The 18,658-nt window shown below is 57.8% G+C and overlaps 1 protein-coding gene across 1 annotated transcript in view; it reads left to right on the top strand.

The window, feature by feature from the left end:
- The window catches only part of LOC135507226 (slit homolog 2 protein-like), a 640,120-nt gene extending 626,306 nt beyond the window's left edge, over positions 1 to 13,814 (top strand). Inside the window, 4 exon segments of the mRNA XM_064926820.1 lie at positions 9,836 to 9,993; positions 11,141 to 11,355; positions 13,059 to 13,180; positions 13,182 to 13,814. Coding sequence (XP_064782892.1) covers positions 9,836 to 9,993; positions 11,141 to 11,355; positions 13,059 to 13,180; positions 13,182 to 13,319 — 633 coding nt within the window. The 3' untranslated portion in view covers positions 13,320 to 13,814.
- Positions 13,815 to 18,658: the final 4,844 nt, after the last annotated feature.

Genomic DNA, 18,658 nt, shown 5'->3' with positions numbered 1-18,658 from the left:
GACTGGAGCAGGGACAGGACCTGGGGGTCAGACTGAGCAGAGACAGGACCTGGAGGTCATACTGGAGCAGGGACAGGACCTGGGGGTCAGACTGGAGCAGGGACAGCTACAGGACCTGGGGGGTTGGGCTGGAGCAGGGACAGGTACAGGACCTGGGGGTCAGACTGGAGCAGGGACAGGACCTGGGGGTCAGGCTGGAGCAGGGACAGACCTTGGTGTCAGACTGGAGCAGGTACAGGACCTGGGGTCAGGCTGGAGCAGGGACAGGACCTGGAAGGCTGGAGCAGGGACAGGACCTGGGGGTCAGGCTGAGCAGGTACAGGACCTGGGGGTCAGACTGGAGCAGGGACAGGACCTGGGGTCGTACTGGAGCAGGGACAGGACCTGGGGGTCAGGCTGGAGCAGGGACAGGGACCTGGGGGTCAGACTGGAGCAGGTACAGGACCTGGGGTCAGACTGAGCAGGGACAGGGACCTGGGGTCAGGCTGAGCAGGTACAGGACCTGGGGTCAGGCTGGAGCAGGGACAGGTACAGGACCTGGGGGTCGTACTGGAGCAGGGACAGGACCTGGGGTCAGACTGGAGCAGGTACAGGACCTGGGGTCGGGCTGGAGCAGGTACAGGACCTGGGGGTCAGACTGGAGCAGGGACAGGACCTGGGGGTCAGACTGGAGCAGGGACAGGACCTGGGGGTCAGACTGGAGCAGGGACAGCTACAGGACCTGGGGTTGGGCTGGAGCAGGGACAGGTACAGGACCTGGGGGTCAGACTGGAGCAGGGACAGGACCTGGGGTCAGGCTGGAGCAGGGACAGGACCTGGTGTCAGACTGGAGCAGGTACAGGACCTGAGGGTCAGGCTGGAGCAGGGACAGGACCTGGGGGTCAGGCTGGAGCAGGGACATGTATAGGACCTGGGGTCAGGCTGGGAGCAGGGACATGTATAGGACCTGGGGGTCAGGCTGGAGCAGGGACAGGACCTTGGTGTCAGACTGGAGCAGGTACAGGACCTGGGGTCAGACTGGAGCAGGGACAGGTCCGGGGGGTCAGACTGGAGCAGGTACCGGACCTGGGGGTCAGACTGGAGCAGGTACAGGACCTGGGGGTCAGACTGGAGCAGGGACAGGACCTGGGGGTCAGGCTGGAGCAGGGACAGGACCTGGGGGTCAGGCTGGAGCAGGGACAGGTACAGGACCTGGGGTCGTACTGGAGCAGGGACAGGACCTGGGGTCAGACTGGAGCAGGTACAGGACCTGGGGTCGGGCTGGAGCAGGTACAGGACCTGGGGTCAGACTGGAGCAGGGACAGGGACCTGGGGTCAGACTGGAGCAGGGACAGGACCTGGAGGTCATACTGGAGCAGGGACGGGACCTGGGGGTCAGACTGGAGCAGGGACAGCTACAGGACCTGGGGGTTGGGCTGGAGCAGGGACAGGTACAGGACCTGGGGTCAGACTGGAGCAGGGACAGGACCTGGGGGTCAGGCTGGAGCAGGGACAGGACCTTGGTGTCAGACTGGAGCAGGTACAGGACCTGGGGGTCAGGCTGGAGCAGGGACAGGACCTGGGGTCAGGCTGGAGCAGGGACATGTATAGGACCTGGGGGTCAGGCTGGAGCAGGGACATGTATAGGACCTGGGGGTCAGGCTGGAGCAGGGACAGGACCTTGGTGTCAGACTGGAGCAGGTACAGGACCTGGGGGTCAGACTGGAGCAGGGACAGGACCTGGGGTCAGACTGGAGCAGGTACCGGACCTGGGGGTCAGACTGGAGCAGGTACAGGACCTGGGGGTCAGACTGGAGCAGGGACAGGACCTGGGGTCAGGCTGGAGCAGGTACAGGACCTGGGGGTCAGGCTGGAGCAGGGACAGGTACAGGACCTGGGGGTCGACTGGAGCAGGGACAGGACCTGGGGTCAGACTGGAGCAGGTACAGGACCTGGGGGTCGGGGAGCAGGTACAGGACCTGGGGTCAGACTGGAGCAGGGACAGGACCTGGGGTCAGACTGGAGCAGGTACAGGACCTGGGGTCGGGCTGGAGCAGGTACAGGACCTGGGGGTCAGACTGAGCAGGGACAGGACCTGGGGGTCAGACTGGAGCAGGGACAGGACCTGGAGGTCATACTGGAGCAGGGACAGGACCTGGGGTCAGACTGGAGCAGGACAGACAGGACCTGGGGGTTGGGCTGGAGCAGGGACAGGTACAGGACCTGGGGTCAGACTGGAGCAGGGACAGGACCTGGGGGTCAGGCTGGAGCAGGGACAGGACCTTGGTGTCAGACTGAGCAGGTACAGGACCTGGGGGAGGCTGGAGCAGGGACAGGACCTGGGGGTCAGGCTGGAGCAGGGACATGTATAGGACCTGGGGGTCAGGCTGGAGCAGGGACATGTATAGGACCTGGGGGTCAGGCTGGAGCAGGGACAGGACCTTGGTGTCAGACTGGAGCAGGTACAGGACCTGGGGTCAGACTGGAGCAGGGACAGGACCTGGGGTCAGACTGGAGCACCGGACCTGGGGTCAGACTGAGCAGGTACAGGACCTGGGGGTCAGACTGGAGCAGGGACAGGACCTGGGGGTCAGGCTGGAGCAGGTACAGGACCTGGGGGTCAGGCTGGAGCAGGACAGGTACAGGACCTGGGGGGTCGTACTGGAGCAGGGACAGGACCTGGGGGGTCAGACTGAGCAGGTACAGGACCTGGGGGTCGGGCTGGAGCAGGTACAGGACCTGGGGTCAGACTGGAGCAGGGACAGGACCTGGGGGTCAGACTGGAGGTACAGGACCTGGGGGTCAGGCTGGAGCAGGGACAGGACCCAGAGGTCATACTGGAGCAAGGACAGGACCTGGGGGTCAGACTGGAGCAGGGACAGGACCTGGGGGTCAGACTGAGCAGGACAGGACCTGGGGTCAGGCTGGAGCAGGGACAGGACCTAGAGGTCATACTGGAGCAGGGACAGGACCTAGAGGTCATACTGGAGCAGGGACAGGACCTGGAGGTCAGGCTGAGCAGGGACAGGACCTGGGGGTCCTGGAGCAGGGCCAGGACCTGGGGGTCAGGCTGGAGCAGGGACAGGACCTGGAGGTCAGGCTGGAGCAGGGACAGGACCTGGGGGTCAGCTGGAGCAGGGACAGGACCTGGGGGTCATACTGGAGCAGGGCCAGGACCTGGGGGTCAGGCTGGAGCAGGGACAGGACCTGGAGGTCAGGCTGGAGCAGGGACAGGACCTGGGGGTCGGGCTGGAGCAGGGACAGGACCTGGAGGTCAGACTGGAGCAGGGACAGGACCTGGGGGTCGTACTGGAGCAGGGACAGGACCTGGGGGTCAGACTGGAGCAGGGACAGGACCTGGAGGTCAGACTGGAGCAGGGACAGGACCTGGGGGTCGTACTGGAGCAGGGTCAGGACCTGGGGGTCAGGCTGGAGCAGGGACAGGTACAGGACCTGGGGGTCGTACTGGAGCAGGGACAGGACCTGGGGGTCAGACTGGAGCAGGTACAGGACCTGGGGGTCGGGCTGGAGCAGGGACAGGTACAGGACCTGGGGGTCAGACTGGAGCAGGGACAGGACCTGGGGGTCAGGCTGGAGCAGGGACAGGACCTTGGTGTCAGACTGGGCAGGTACAGGACCTGGGGTCAGGCTGGAGCAGGGACAGGACCTGGGGGTCAGGCTGGAGCAGGGACAGGACCTGGGGGTCAGGCTGGAGCAGGGACAGGACCTGGGGTCAGACTGGAGCAGGGACAGGACCTGGGGGTCAGACTGGAGCAGGGACAGGACCTGGGGTCAGGCTGAGCAGGGACAGGTACAGGACCTGGGGGTCGTACTGGAGCAGGGACAGGACCTGGGGTCAGACTGGAGCAGGTACAGGACCTGGGGCCGGGCTGGAGCAGGTACAGGACCTGGGGGTCAGACTGGAGCAGGGACAGGACCTGGGGTCAGACTGGAGCAGGGACAGGACCTGGGGGTCAGACTGGAGCAGGGACAGCTACAGGACCTGGGGGTTGGGCTGGAGCAGGGACAGGTACAGGACCTGGGGGTCAGACTGGAGCAGGGACAGGACCTGGGGGCTGGAGCAGGGACAGGACCTTGGTGTCAGACTGGAGCAGGTACAGGACCTGGGGGTCAGGCTGGAGCAGGGACAGGACCTGGGGGTCAGGCTGGAGCAGGGACATGTATAGGACCTGGGGTCAGGCTGGAGCAGGGACATGTATATAGGACCTGGGGGTCAGGCTGAGCAGGGACAGGACCTTGGTGTCAGACTGGAGCAGGTACAGGACCTGGGGTCAGACTGGAGCAGGACAGGACCTGGGGTCAGACTGGAGCAGGTACCGGACCTGGGGGTCAGACTGAGCAGGACAGGACCTGGGGTCAGACTGAGCAGGGACAGGACCTGGGGGTCAGGCTGGAGCAGGTACAGGACCTGGGGTCAGGCTGGAGCAGGGACAGGTACAGGACCTGGGGTCGTACTGGAGCAGGGACAGGACCTGGGGTCAGACTGGAGCAGGTCAGGACCTGGGGGTCGGGCTGGAGCAGGTACAGGACCTGGGGTCAGACTGGAGCAGGGACAGGACCTGGGGTCAGACTGGAGCAGGGACAGGACCTGGGGGTCAGACTGGAGCAGGTACAGGACCTGGGGGTCAGGCTGGAGCAGGGACAGGACCTAGAGGTCATACTGGAGCAGGAACAGGACCTAGAGGTCATACTGGAGCAGGGACAGGACCTGGAGGTCAGGCTGGAGCAGGGACAGGACCTGGGGGTCATGCTGGAGCAGGGCCAGGACCTGGGGGTCAGGCTGGAGCAGGGACAGGACCTGGAGGTCAGGCTGGAGCAGGGACAGGACCTGGGGGTCATGCTGGAGCAGGGACAGGACCTGGGGGTCATACTGAGCAGGGCCAGGACCTGGGGGTCAGGGCTGAGCAGGGACAGGACCTGGAGGTCAGGCTGGAGCAGGGACAGGACCTGGGGGTCGGGCTGAGCAGGGACAGGACCTGGAGGTCAGACTGGAGCAGGGACAGGACCTGGGGGTTGTACTGGAGCAGGGACAGGACCTGGGGGTCAGACTGGAGCAGGGACAGGACCTGGAGGTCAGACTGGAGCAGGGACAGGACCTGGGGGTCGTACTGGAGCAGGGACAGGACCTGGGGGTCAGGCTGGAGCAGGGACAGGTACAGGACCTGGGGGTCGTACTGGAGCAGGGACAGGACCTGGGGGTCAGACTGGAGCAGGTACAGGACCTGGGGGTCGGGCTGGAGCAGGGACAGGTACAGGACCTGGGGGTCAGACTGGAGCAGGGACAGGACCTGGGGGTCAGGCTGGAGCAGGGACAGGACCTTGGTGTCAGACTGGAGCAGGTACAGGACCTGGGGGTCAGGCTGGAGCAGGGACAGGACCTGGGGGTCAGGCTGGAGCAGGGACAGGACCTGGGGGTCAGACTGAGCAGGCACAGGACCTGGGGGTCAGGCTGGAGCAGGGACAGGACCTGGGGTCAGCTGGAGCAGGTACAGGACCTGGGGGTCAGGCTGGAGCAGGGACAGGCAGGGGACAGGGACAGGACCTGGGGGTCAGACTGAGCAGGTACAGGACCTGGGGGTCGGGCTGGAGGTACAGGACCTGGGGGTCAGACTGGAGCAGGGACAGGACCTGGGGGTCAGACTGGAGCAGGGACAGGACCTGGGGTCAGACTGCTAGGGACAGCTACAGGACCTGGGGGTTGGGCTGAGCAGGGACAGGTACAGGACCTGGGGGTCAGACTGGAGCAGGTACAGGACCTGGGGGTCAGGCTGGAGCAGGGACAGGACCTTGGTGTCAGACTGGAGCAGGTACAGGACCTGGGGGGGTCAGGCTGAGCAGGGACAGGACCTGGGGGTCAGGCTGGAGCAGGGACATGTATAGGACCTGGGGTCAGGCTGGAGCAGGGACATGTATAGGACCTGGGGGTCAGGCTGGAGCAGGGACAGGACCTTGGTGTCAGACTGGAGCAGGTACAGGACCTGGGGTCAGACTGAGCAGGGACAGGACCTGGGGGTCAGACTGGAGCTGGACCTGGGGTCAGACTGGAGCAGGTACAGGACCTGGGGGTCAGACTGGAGCAGGGACAGGACCTGGGGGTCAGGCTGGAGCAGGGACAGGACCTGGGGGTCAGACTGAGCAGGGACAGGACAGGACCTGGGGTCAGACTGGAGCAGGGACAGGACCTGGGGGCCAGACTGGAGCAGGTACAGGACCTGGGGGTCGGGCTGGAGCAGGTACAGGACCTGGGGTCAGACTGGAGCAGGGACAGGACCTGGGGTCAGACTGGAGCAGGGACAGGACCTGGAGGTCATACTGGAGCAGGGGACAGGACCTGGGGGTCAGACTGGGCAGGGACAGCTACAGGACCTGGGGTTGGGCTGGAGCAGGGACAGGTACAGACCTGGGGGTCAGGACTGGAGCAGGGACAGGACCTGGGGTCAGGCTGGAGCAGGGACAGGACCTTGGTGTCAGACTGGAGCAGGTACAGGACCTGGGGGTCAGGCTGAGCAGGGACAGGACCTGGGGTCAGGGCTGGAGCAGGACATGTATAGGACCTGGGGGTCAGGCTGGAGCAGGGACATGTATAGGACCTGGGGGTCAGGGAGCAGAAGGACAGGACCTTGGTGTCAGACTGGAGCAGGTACAGGACCTGGGGGTCAGACTGGAGCAGGGACAGGACCTGGGGGTCAGACTGGAGCAGGTACCGGACCTGGGGGTCAGACTGAGCAGGTACAGGACCTGGGAGTCAGACTGGAGCAGGGACAGGACCTGGGGGTCAGGCTGGAGCAGGGACAGGACCTGGGGTCAGGCTGGAGCAGGTACAGGACCTGGGGGTCAGGGCTGGAGCAGGGACAGGTACAGGACCTGGGGGTCGTACTGGAGCAGGGACAGGACCTGGGGGACCAGGTACAGGACCTGGGGTCAGGCTGGAGCAGGGACAGGACCTAGAGGTCATACTGGAGCAAGGACAGGACCTGGGGGTCAGACTGGAGCAGGGACAGGACCTGGGGGTCAGACTGGAGCAGGTACAGGACCTGGGGGGTCAGGCTGAGCAGGGACAGGACCTAGAGGTCATACTGAGCAGGGACAGGACCTAGAGGTCATACTGGAGCAGGGACAGGACCTGGAGTCAGGAGCAGGGACAGGACCTGGGGGTCCTGGAGCAGGGCCAGGACCTGGGGTCAGGCTGGAGCAGGGACAGGACCTGGAGGTCAGGCTGGAGCAGGGACAGGACCTGGGGGTCATGCTGGAGCAGGGACAGGACCTGGGGTCATACTGGAGCAGGGCCAGGACCTGGGGTCAGGCTGGAGCAGGGACAGGACCTGGAGGTCAGGCTGGAGCAGGGACAGGACCTGGGGGTCGGGCTGGAGCAGGGACAGGACCTGGAGGTCAGACTGGAGCAGGGACAGGAGACTGGAGCAGGGACAGGACCTGGGGGTCAGACTGGAGCAGGGACAGGACCTGGAGGTCAGGCTGGAGCAGGGACAGGACCTGGAGGTCAGGCTGGAGCAGGGACAGGACCTGGGGGTCAGGCTGGAGCAGGGACAGGACCTGGGGTCAGGCTGGAGCAGGGACAGGACCTGGAGGTCAGACTGGAGCAGGGACAGGACCTGGGGGTCAGACTGGAGCAGGGGGTCATACTGGAGCAGGGACAGGACCTTGGGGTCAGACTGGAGCAGGGACAGGACCTGGGGGTCAGACTGGAGCAGGGGGTCATACTGGAGCAGGGACAGGACCTGGGGGTCAGACTGGAGCAGGGACAGGACCTGGAGGTCAGGCTGGAGCAGGGACAGGACCTGGGGGTCGGGCTGGAGCAGGGACAGGACCTGGGGGTCAGACTGGAGCAGGGACAGGACCTGGGGGTCGTACTGGAGCAGGGACAGGACCTGGGGGTCAGACTGGAGCAGGGACAGGACCTGGGGGTCAGGCTGGAGCAGGGACAGGAGACTGGAGCAGGGACAGGACCTGGGGGTCAGACTGGAGCAGGGACAGGACCTGGGGTCAGGCTGGAGCAGGGACAGGACCTGGGGGTCAGACTGGGAGGCAGGGACAGGACCTGGGGGTCAGACTGGAGCAGGGACAGGACCCAGAGGTCAGGCTGGAGCAGGGACAGGACCTGGGGGTCAGGCTGGAGCAGGGACAGGACCTGGGGGTCAGACTGGAGCAGGGACAGGACCTGGGGGTCAGACTGGAGCAGGGACAGGACCTGGGGGTTGGGCTGGAGCAGGGGGTCATACTGGAGCAGGGACAGGACCTGGGGGTCGTACTGGAGCAGGGACAGGACCTGGGGGTCGTACTGGAGCAGGGACAGGACCTGGGGGTTGGGCTGGAGCAGGGGTCATACTGGAGCAGGTACAGGACCTGGGGGTCAGACTGGAGCAGGGACAGGACCTGGGGGTCTTACTGGAGCAGGGACAGGACCTGGGGGTCAGACTGGAGCAGGGACAGGACCTGGAGGTCAGACTGGAGCAGGGACAGGACCTGGTGGTCAGACTGGAGCAGGGACAGGACCTGGAGGTCAGACTGGAGCAGGTACCGGACCTGGGGTCAGACTGGAGCAGGTACAGGACCTGGGGTCAGACTGGAGCAGGGACAGGACCTGGGGGTCAGGCTGGAGCAGGGACAGGTAGAGGTCAGGCCTCAGGGGGGTCAGGCTGGAGCAGGGTCAGGACCTGGGGGTCAGGCTGGAGCAGGGAAAATACCTGGGGTCAGACTGGAGCAGGGACAGGACCTGGGGGTCAGGCTGGAGCAGGGGGGAGCAGGTACAGGACCTGGGGGTCAGACTGGAGCAGGGACAGGACCTGGGGGTCAGGCTGGAGCAGGGACAGGACCTGGGGGTCAGACTGGAGCAGGGACAGGACCTGGGGGTCAGACTGGAGCAGGGACAGGACCTGGAGGTCAGACTGGAGCAGGGACAGGACCTGGAGGTCAGACTGGAGCAGGGACAGGACCTGGAGGTCAGACTGGAGCAGGTACAGGACCTGGGGGTCAGACTGGAGCAGGGACAGGACCTGGGGGTCAGGCTGGAGCAGGGACAGGACCTAGAGGTCAGGCTGGAGCAGGGTCAGGACCTGGGGGTCAGGCTGGAGCAGGGTCAGGACCTGGGGGTCAGGCTGGAGCAGGGGACCTGGGGTCAGACTGGAGCAGGGACAGGACCTGGGGTCAGGCTGGAGCAGGGACAGGACCTGGGGTCAGACTGGAGCAGGGACAGGACCTGGGGTCGTACTGGAGCAGGGACAGGACCTGGGGGGTCAGACTGGAGCAGGGACAGGACCTGGGGGTCAGGCTGGAGCAGGGACAGGACCTAGAGGTCAGACTGGAGCAGGGACAGGACCTGGGGTCAGGCTGGAGCAGGGACAGGACCTGGGGGTCAGACTGGAGCAGGGACAGGACCTGGGGGGTCAGGCTGGAGCAGGGACAGGACCTAGGGGTCAGACTGGAGCAGGGACAGGACCTGGAGGTCAGGCTGTTCCACCTCTAAACTGAACCCTGTTGTGTTTCCCAGACTGGCGTTGAGGCGGGATGCCAGCCATGCTGTTCCACTAAACTGAACCCTGTTGTGTTTCCCAGACTGGCGTTGAGGCGGGATGCCAGCCATGCTGTTCCACCTCTAAACTGAACCCTGTTGTGTTTCCCAGACCTGAGGCGGGATGCCAGCCATGCTGTTCCACCTCTAAACTGAACCCTGTTGTGTTTCCCAGACTGGCGTTGAGGCGGGATGCCAGCCATGCTGTTCCACCCTAAATGAACCCTGTTGTGTTTCCCAGACTGGCGTTGAGGCGGGATGCCAGCCATGCTGTTCCACCTCTAAACTGAACCCTGTTGTGTTTCCCAGACTGGCGTTGAGGCGGGATGCCAGCCATGCCAGGCAGGGGTGTGCGGCCAGGGTGAGTGCCACCCAACCGGTCAGAGAGATTTCTCCTGTACCTGCCGCCCTGGGTGGACCGGAGACCATTGTCAGGACCAGGTCAACAACCCCTGTGATGGGAACAAGTCAGTGGACTGGGGATGGGGTGAGGGGAGGGGTGAGGGGGGGAGGGGAGGGGAGGAGGGGGGGGAGGGGGGGGGAGGGGTGAGGGGGTGGGGGATGGGGTGAGGGGATGATGGGGGATGGGGTGAGGGGAGGGGGGGAGGGAGGGTGAGGGGATGGGGTGAGGGGAGGGGGTGAGGGAGGCGTGAGGGGAGGGGTGAGGGGAGGATGGGGGATGGGGGTGAGAGGAGGGATGGAGAGGGGGAGGGGAGGTTGGAGAGGGTGAGGGGAGAGGATGGGGGTGAGGATTGAGGGATGGGGATGGAGAGGGATGGGGTGAGGGGAGGATGGGGGTGAGGGTGCTGTTTGGTTGTATTGATTGGGATTTCGATCCATTTAAATTGTATTTCCCCTCTGCCTCCCCTTCTCTCTCTCTCTCTGTCCTCCTCCCCCTCCTCCCCCCCTTCTCTCTCTCCCTCCCCTTCTCTCTCTCCGTCCTCCCCTCCCCCTTCTCTCTCTCCCTCCCCCATCTCTCACCTTCTCTCTCCCTCCCCCATCTCTCTCTCTCTCTCCCTCCCCCTTCTCTCTCCCTCCCCATCTCTCTCTCTCTCCGTCCCTCTCCCTCCCCATCTCTCTCCTCCCCCTCTCCTCTCTCTCTCTCCCTCCCCTCTCTCTCTCCCCCCATCTCTCTCCATCCTCTCCCTCCCCCTTCTCTCTCTCCCTCTCTCCTCTCCCCTCCCTCCCCCTCTCTCTCCCTCCCCCATCTCTCTCTCTTTATCTCTCCCTCCCCCCTCTCTCTCTCCCTCCCCCATCTTTCTCTCTCTCTCCCTCCCCCTCCCCCTTCTCTCTCTCCCTCCCCCCTATCTCTCTCTCTGTCCTCTCCCTCCCCCTCTCTCTCCCTCCCCCATCTCTCTCTCCCTCCCCATCTCCCTCCCCCTTCCCTCTCCCTCCCCCATCTCTATCTCCGTCCCTCCCTCCCCCATCTCTCTCCCTCCACCCCATCTCTCTCTTTCTCCCTCCCCCATCTCTCTCTCTCTCTGTCCTCTCCCTCCCCCCCCCTTCCTCCCCCATCTCTCTCTCCCTCCCCATCTCCCTCCCCCTTCTCTCTCTCCCTCCCCATCTCTCTCCCTCCACCCCATCTCTCTCTCGTCCTCTCCCTCCTTCCTGCAGGTGTATCCATGGTTCATGTCTTCCTATCAATTCCTACTCCTACTCCTGTCGCTGCCAGCTAGGATTCCTCGGGGTGCTGTGTGACGAGGCAGACCAGGAAGTGCTGGACCCCTGTCAGCTGACCAGATGTAAACATGGGAAATGTAGGCTGTCTGGCCTGGGCAAGGCCTACTGTCAATGTAACCCAGGATACACGGGGGACGCCTGCGACAGAGGTGAGGGAGGGAGGGAGGGAGGGAGGGAGGGAGTGACATCGGTCTCATCTGGCCACTGTCTGTCTGTTCTAACTCTCTGCTGTCTGTCTGTTCATCTGTCTGTCTGTTCTAACTCTCTGCTGTCTGTCTGTTCATCTGTCTGTCTGCTCTAACTCTCTGCTGTCTGTCTGTCTGTTCTAACTCTCTGCTGTCTGTCTGTTCATCTGTCTGTCTGTTCTAACTCTCTGCTGTCTGTCTGTTCATCTGTCTGTCTGCTCTAACTCTCTGCTGTCTGTCTGTTCATCTGTCTGTCTGCTCTAACTCTCTGCTGTCTGTCTGTTCATCTGTCTGTCTGCTCTAACTCTCTGCTGTCTGTCTGTCTGCTCTAACTCTCTGCTGTCTGTCTGTTCATCTGTCTGTCTGCTCTAACTCTCTGCTGTCTGTCTGTTCATCTGTCTGTCTGCTCTAACTCTCTGCTGTCTATCTGTTCATCTGTCTGTCTGCTCTAACTCTCTGCTGTCTGTCTGTTCATCTGTCTGTCTGCTCTAACTCTCTGCTGTCTGTCTGTCTGCTCTAACTCTCTGCTGTCTGTCTGTTCATCTGTCTGTCTGTTCTAACTCTCTGCTGTCTATCTGTTCATCTGTCTGTCTGCTCTAACTCTCTGCTGTCTGTCTGCTCTAACTCTCTGCTGTCTGTCTGTCTGCTCTAACTCTCTGCTGTCTGTCTGTTCATCTGTCTGTCTGCTCTAACTCTCTGCTGTCTGTCTGTTCATCTGTCTGTCTGTTCTAACTCTCTGCTGTCTGTCTGCTCTAACTCTCTGCTGTCTGTCTGCTCTAACTCTCTGCTGTCTGTCTGTCTGCTCTAACTCTCTGCTGTCTGTCTGTTTATCTGTCTGTCTGCTCTAACTCTCTCTGTCTGTCTGTTTATCTGTCTGTCTGCTCTAACTCTCTGCTGTCTGACTGTTAGTGTTTTAACTGTCTGTCTGCTCTAACTTTATGCTGTCTGTCTGTCTGTCTGTGTGTCTGTCTGCTCCAGCCTCCTCTGATCTACCGCCCCTCGGCAGAGGGGTCACCCAGGTGAGATTCTCAGGGTCAGAGGTCAGAGGTCAGCCCTCTCTGCCCCGCCACCCCCTCTCCTTAACCCATCCTCCTCCACAGCCAATCACATTGGAGACCTTCCGTTCCACATGAGCTTGTTTCAACCTCAGCCACCCGAATCCTCTGCTCTCTCCTTTAACACTCTTCCTTCCTTGTTCCTTCGTTATCTCCCTCCTTCCTTCGTTCCTTCCCTCCTTCCTTCATCAATCCACACCTCTCATCCCTCTCTCTCCCCCTCCCTCCATCCATCCATCCATCCTCTCCCCCTCCCTCCATCAATCCACACCTCTCATCCCTCTCTCTCCCCCTCCCTCCATCCATCCACACCTCTCATCTCTCTCCCTCTCTGTCACCTATTCCTCTAACTACCGCCCTCTCTTTCTAAACCCTTCTTCTCTCTCTCTCCTCTCTCTCTGTATCTCTAAATCTCTCTCTCCTCTCTCTCTCCCTCCGTCTCTCTAAATCTCTCTCTCCTCTCTCTCTAAATCTCTCTCTCCTCTCTCTCTCCGTTTCTCCTCTCTTTCTCTCTCTGTCTCTCTCTCCTCTCTCTCTCTCTCCGTCTCTCCTCTCTCTCTCTCCGTCTCTCCTCTCTCTCTCTAAGCCCTTCTTCTCTCTCTTCCCCTGTAGAGGTGGTCTGTCGAGGGGAACGGCTCCGAGCTGTCTACCAGCTCCAGAGGGGCTATTCGGCGTGTGAAACCCAGGAGAAGGTCTCCCGTCTAGAGTGCCGCGGCTCCTGTCCGGGGGGCTGAAGGGGGCGGGAGCGGCTGCTGCTCCCCTTTACGTTCCAAACGCAGGAAATACACCTTCCACTGCACCGACGGCTCCTCCTTCGTACAGGAAGTGGAGAAGGTGGTGAAGTGCGGCTGTACAAAGTGTCCTCCCTCGTAAAACGTCCCCCCTTTACCCTGGGATGAAAGGTTCCGCCTCCTGTCTTTCTCTGGAAGGAAACCTCATCCCTCTCTCCTCCTCAGACCTCATCCCTCTCTCCTCCTCAGACCTCATCCCTCTCTCCTCCTCAGGCCTCATCCCTCTCTCCTCCTCAGACCTCATCCCTCTCTCCTCATCAGAACTCATCCCTCTCTCCTCATCCGACCTCATCCCTCTCTCCTCCCCCTCCGACTTCATCCCCTTCCCTCTCTCCTCCTCCTCCTCCGACCTTATCCCCCTCTCCTCCTCATCAGACCTCATCCCTCTCTCATCATCAGACCTCATCCCTCTCTCCTCCCCCTCCGACTTCATCCCCTTCCCTCTCTCCTCCTCCTCCGACCTTATCCCCCTCTCCTCCTCATCAGACCTCATCCCTCTCTCCTCATCCGACCTCATCCCTCTATCCTCATCAGACCTCATCCCTCTCTCCTCCTCCGACCTCATCCCCCAACCTCATTCCCCTCCGACCTCATCCCCCTCTCCCCCTCCGACCTCATCCCCCTCTCCCCCTCCGACCTCCTCCACTTCTCCTCCTCCTCCGACCTCATCCCTCTCTCCCCCTCCTCCGAACACATCCCCCTCTCCTCCTCCTCTGACCTTATCCCCCTCCCCTCTCCTCCGACCTCATCCAACCCCCCTCTCGTCCTCCAACCTCATCCCCCTCTCCTCTCCCTCTGACCTCATCCCCCTCCTCCTCCTCCAACCTCATCCCCCTCTCCCCCTCCTCCGAACACATCCCCCTCCTCCTCCTCTCCTTATCCCCCTCATCCAACTCCCCCTCTCGTCCTCCGACCTCATCCCCCCCCTCTCCTCCGATCTCATCCCTCTTCTTTTTGTAAACCCCCCAAAAGTCAAGACGAAACAAAGAAAAACTACAACAACAAAAATATAGCCAGCGCTGGACTGTTCACTGCCTCAGAGGAGATGTTGAATTATATTGTAAAATACAAAAAAAAGGACTTATTTTTATTATCAAGTGGAGAAAAAAGACTTAAAAACTCAAGACTCTGTTCCTTCTTTTTCGTTTTGGCACGGTGACTCATGATGACGAGCGGTGTTCCCACTGACGGACGACCACTTCCTGTTGTGTACTTCCTGTTTCCCGTGTTTCGTATGAGTCCCTCTATTAACCGTAGTACCACACACTCACCACCGGGTGGAGGTGTTCTGGTCTCAGGTCAGGGGGAGACGGAGGAACCCTTTCACGTAGATGGTGTAGTTTTGTTAAGGTAGTAATTAGGTTAAACCCCTTAGCCCCATGCCTCCTCTCCTCTCCTGTGACAACCTGTCTGACCCATGTACCTGCCTGATTCTTTTAATATATATTAATTTATATTTGTCTCTCTTATTTTTGTATTAAAGGCAGTGAAAGATTGACTAGATTGACTAACAACATATCGTGTCCTATGGGGGGGGTGGTTGGAGAGGAGTCTGATGTTGTTTTCACCACTGAGTAAAACTATCGTGTTTTAATTATTTTTTTGGCCAGAAGACTTAGTTACATTTTAATCTTTACAAAAATGTGACGTTGTGATTGAGGACATTGCTGTGTTTTTCTGTGACCATGTTCTCTCAGACTTTTTGTATTGTGCCATGATGAGGATGAGGATGATGATAAGTAATAAGTGTATAGTTCATTTATCTGACGTTCATTACACCACCTGATCCTAGACGTGTTGATTAAACCACCTGATCCTGACATGTTGGTTTAGATTACACCACCACCTGATCCTAGACATGTTGATAGTGTGGATTACACCACCTGATCCTAGACATGTTGATAGTGTAGATTACACCACCACCTGATCCTAGACATGTTGATAGTGTGGATTACACCACCTGATCCTAGACATGTTGATGGTGTAGATTACACCACCACCTGATCCTAGACATGTTGATGGAGTAGATTACAACCACCTGATCCTAGACATGTTGATGGTGTGGATTACACCACCACCTGATCCTAGACATGTTGATGGTGTGGATTACAACACCACCTGATCCTAGACATGTTGATGGTTTAGATTACACCACCTGATCCTAGACATGTTGATGGTGTGGATTACAACACCACCTGATCCTAGACATGTTGATAGTGTGGATTACACCACCACCTGATCCTAGACATGTTGATGGTGTGGATTACACCACCACCTGATCCTAGACATGTTGATGGTGTGGATTACAACACCTGATCCTAGACATGTTGATGGTGTAGATTACAACACCACCTGATCCTAGACATGTTGATAGTGTAGATTACACCACCACCTGATCCTAGACATGTTGATGGTGTGGATTACAACACCTGATCCTAGACATGTTGATGGTGTAGATTACACCACCTGATCCTAGACATGTTGATAGTGTAGATTACACCACCACCTGATCCTAGACATGTTGATAGTTTAGATTACAACACCACCTGATCCTAGACATGTTGATAGTGTAGATTACAACACCACCTGATCCTAGACATGTTGATGGTGTAGTTTACAACACCACCTGATCCTAGACATGTTGATGGTGTAGATTACACCACCACCTGATCCTAGACATGTTGATAGTGTAGATTACAACACCACCTGATCCTAGACATGTTGATAGTGTAGATTACACCACCTGATCCTAGACATGTTGATGGTGTAGTTTACACCACCTGATCCTAGACATGTTGATGGTGTAGATTACAACACCACCTGATCCTAGACATGTTGATAGTGTAGATTACACCACCTGATCCTAGACATGTTGATGGTGTAGATTACATCACCACCTGATCCTAGACATGTTGATGGTGTAGATTACATCACCACCTGATCCTAGACATGTTGATGGTGTAGATTACAACACCTGATCCTAGACATGTTGATGGTGTAGATTACAACACCACCTGATCCTAGACATGTTGATAGTGTAGATTACCACCACCTGATCCTAGACATGTTGATAGTGTAGATTACACACCACCACCTGATCCTAGACATGTTGATAGTGTAGATTACAACACCACCTGATCCTAGACATGTTGATGGTGTAGATTACACCACCTGATCCTAGACATGTTGATGGTGTAGATTACACCACCTGATCCTAGACATGTTGATGGTGTAGTTTACAACACCACCTGATCCTAGACATGTTGATGGTGTAGATTACACCACCTGATCCTAGACATGTTGATAGTGTAGATTACACCACCACCTGATCCTAGACATGTTGATAGTGTAGATTACACCACCTGATCCTAGACATGTTGATAGTGTAGATTACACCACCTGATCCTAGACATGTTGATGGTGTAGTTACACCACCTGATCCTAGACATGTTGATGGTGTAGATTACAACACCACCTGATCCTAGACATGTTGATAGTGTAGATTACACCACCTGATCCTAGACATGTTGATGGTGTAGATTACATCACCACCTGATCCTAGACATGTTGATGGTGTAGATTACATCACCACCTGATCCTAGACATGTTGATGGTGTAGATTACAACACCACCTGATCCTAGACATGTTGATAGATTACACCACCTGATCCTAGACATGTTGATGGTGTAGTTTACACCACCTGATCCTAGACATGTTGATGGTGTAGTTTACAACACCACCTGATCCTAGACATGTTGATGGTGTAGATTACACCACCACCTGATCCTAGACATGTTGATAGTGTAGATTACAACACCACCTGATCCTAGACATGTTGATAGTGTAGATTACACCACCTGATCCTAGACATGTTGATGGTGTAGTTTACACCACCTGATCCTAGACATGTTGATGGTGTAGATTACAACACCACCTGATCCTAGACATGTTGATAGTGTAGATTACACCACCTGATCCTAGACATGTTGATGGTGTAGATTACATCACCACCTGATCCTAGACATGTTGATGGTGTAGATTACATCACCACCTGATCCTAGACATGTTGATGGTGTAGATTACAACACCTGATCCTAGACATGTTGATGGTGTAGATTACAACACCACCTGATCCTAGACATGTTGATAGTGTAGATTACACCACCACCTGATCCTAGACATGTTGATAGTGTAGATTACAACACCACCACCTGATCCTAGACATGTTGATAGTGTAGATTACAACACCACCTGATCCTAGACATGTTGATAGTGTAGATTACACCACCTGATCCTAGACATGTTGATGGTGTAGTTTACACCACCTGATCCTAGACATGTTGATGGTGTAGATTACAACACCACCTGATCCTAGACATGTTGATAGTGTAGATTACACCACCTGATCCTAGACATGTTGATGGTGTAGATTACACCACCACCTGATCCTAGACATGTTGATAGTGTAGATTACAACACCACCTGATCCTAGACATGTTGATGGTGTAGATTACAACACCACCTGATCCTAGACATGTTGATAGTGTAGATTACACCACCTGATCCTAGACATGTTGATAGTGTGGATTACACCACCACCTGATCCTAGACATGTTGATAGTGTAGATTACAACACCACCTGATCCTAGACATGTTGATGGTGGAGATTACACCACCACCTGATCCTAGACATGTTGATAGTGTAGATTACAACACCACCTGATCCTAGACATGTTGATAGTGTAGATTACACCACCTGATCCTAGACATGTTGATGGTGTAGTTTACAACACCACCTGATCCTAGACATGTTGATGGTGTAGATTACACCACCACCTGATCCTAGACATGTTGATAGTGTAGATTACAACACCACCTGATCCTAGACATGTTGATAGTGTAGATTACACCACCTGATCCTAGACATGTTGATGGTGTAGTTTACACCACCTGATCCTAGACATGTTGATGGTGTAGATTACAACACCACCTGATCCTAGACATGTTGATAGTGTAGATTACACCACCTGATCCTAGACATGTTGATGGTGTAGATTACATCACCACCTGATCCTAGACATGTTGATGGTGTAGATTACATCACCACCTGATCCTAGACATGTTGATGGTGTAGATTACAACACCTGATCCTAGACATGTTGATGGTGTAGATTACAACACCACCTGATCCTAGACATGTTGATAGTGTAGATTACACCACCACCTGATCCTAGACATGTTGATAGTGTAGATTACAACACCACCTGATCCTAGACATGTTGATGGTGTAGATTACACCACCACCTGATCCTAGACATGTTGATAGTGTAGATTACAACACCACCTGATCCTAGACATGTTGATGGTGTAGATTACAACACCACCTGATCCTAGACATGTTGATAGTGTAGATTACACCA

This window comes from Oncorhynchus masou, chromosome 20 (genome assembly GCF_036934945.1).
Source record: "Oncorhynchus masou masou isolate Uvic2021 chromosome 20, UVic_Omas_1.1, whole genome shotgun sequence".
Classification (NCBI taxonomy): domain Eukaryota; kingdom Metazoa; phylum Chordata; class Actinopteri; order Salmoniformes; family Salmonidae; genus Oncorhynchus; species Oncorhynchus masou.
This window is presented reverse-complemented; position numbering and strand designations above follow the sequence as displayed.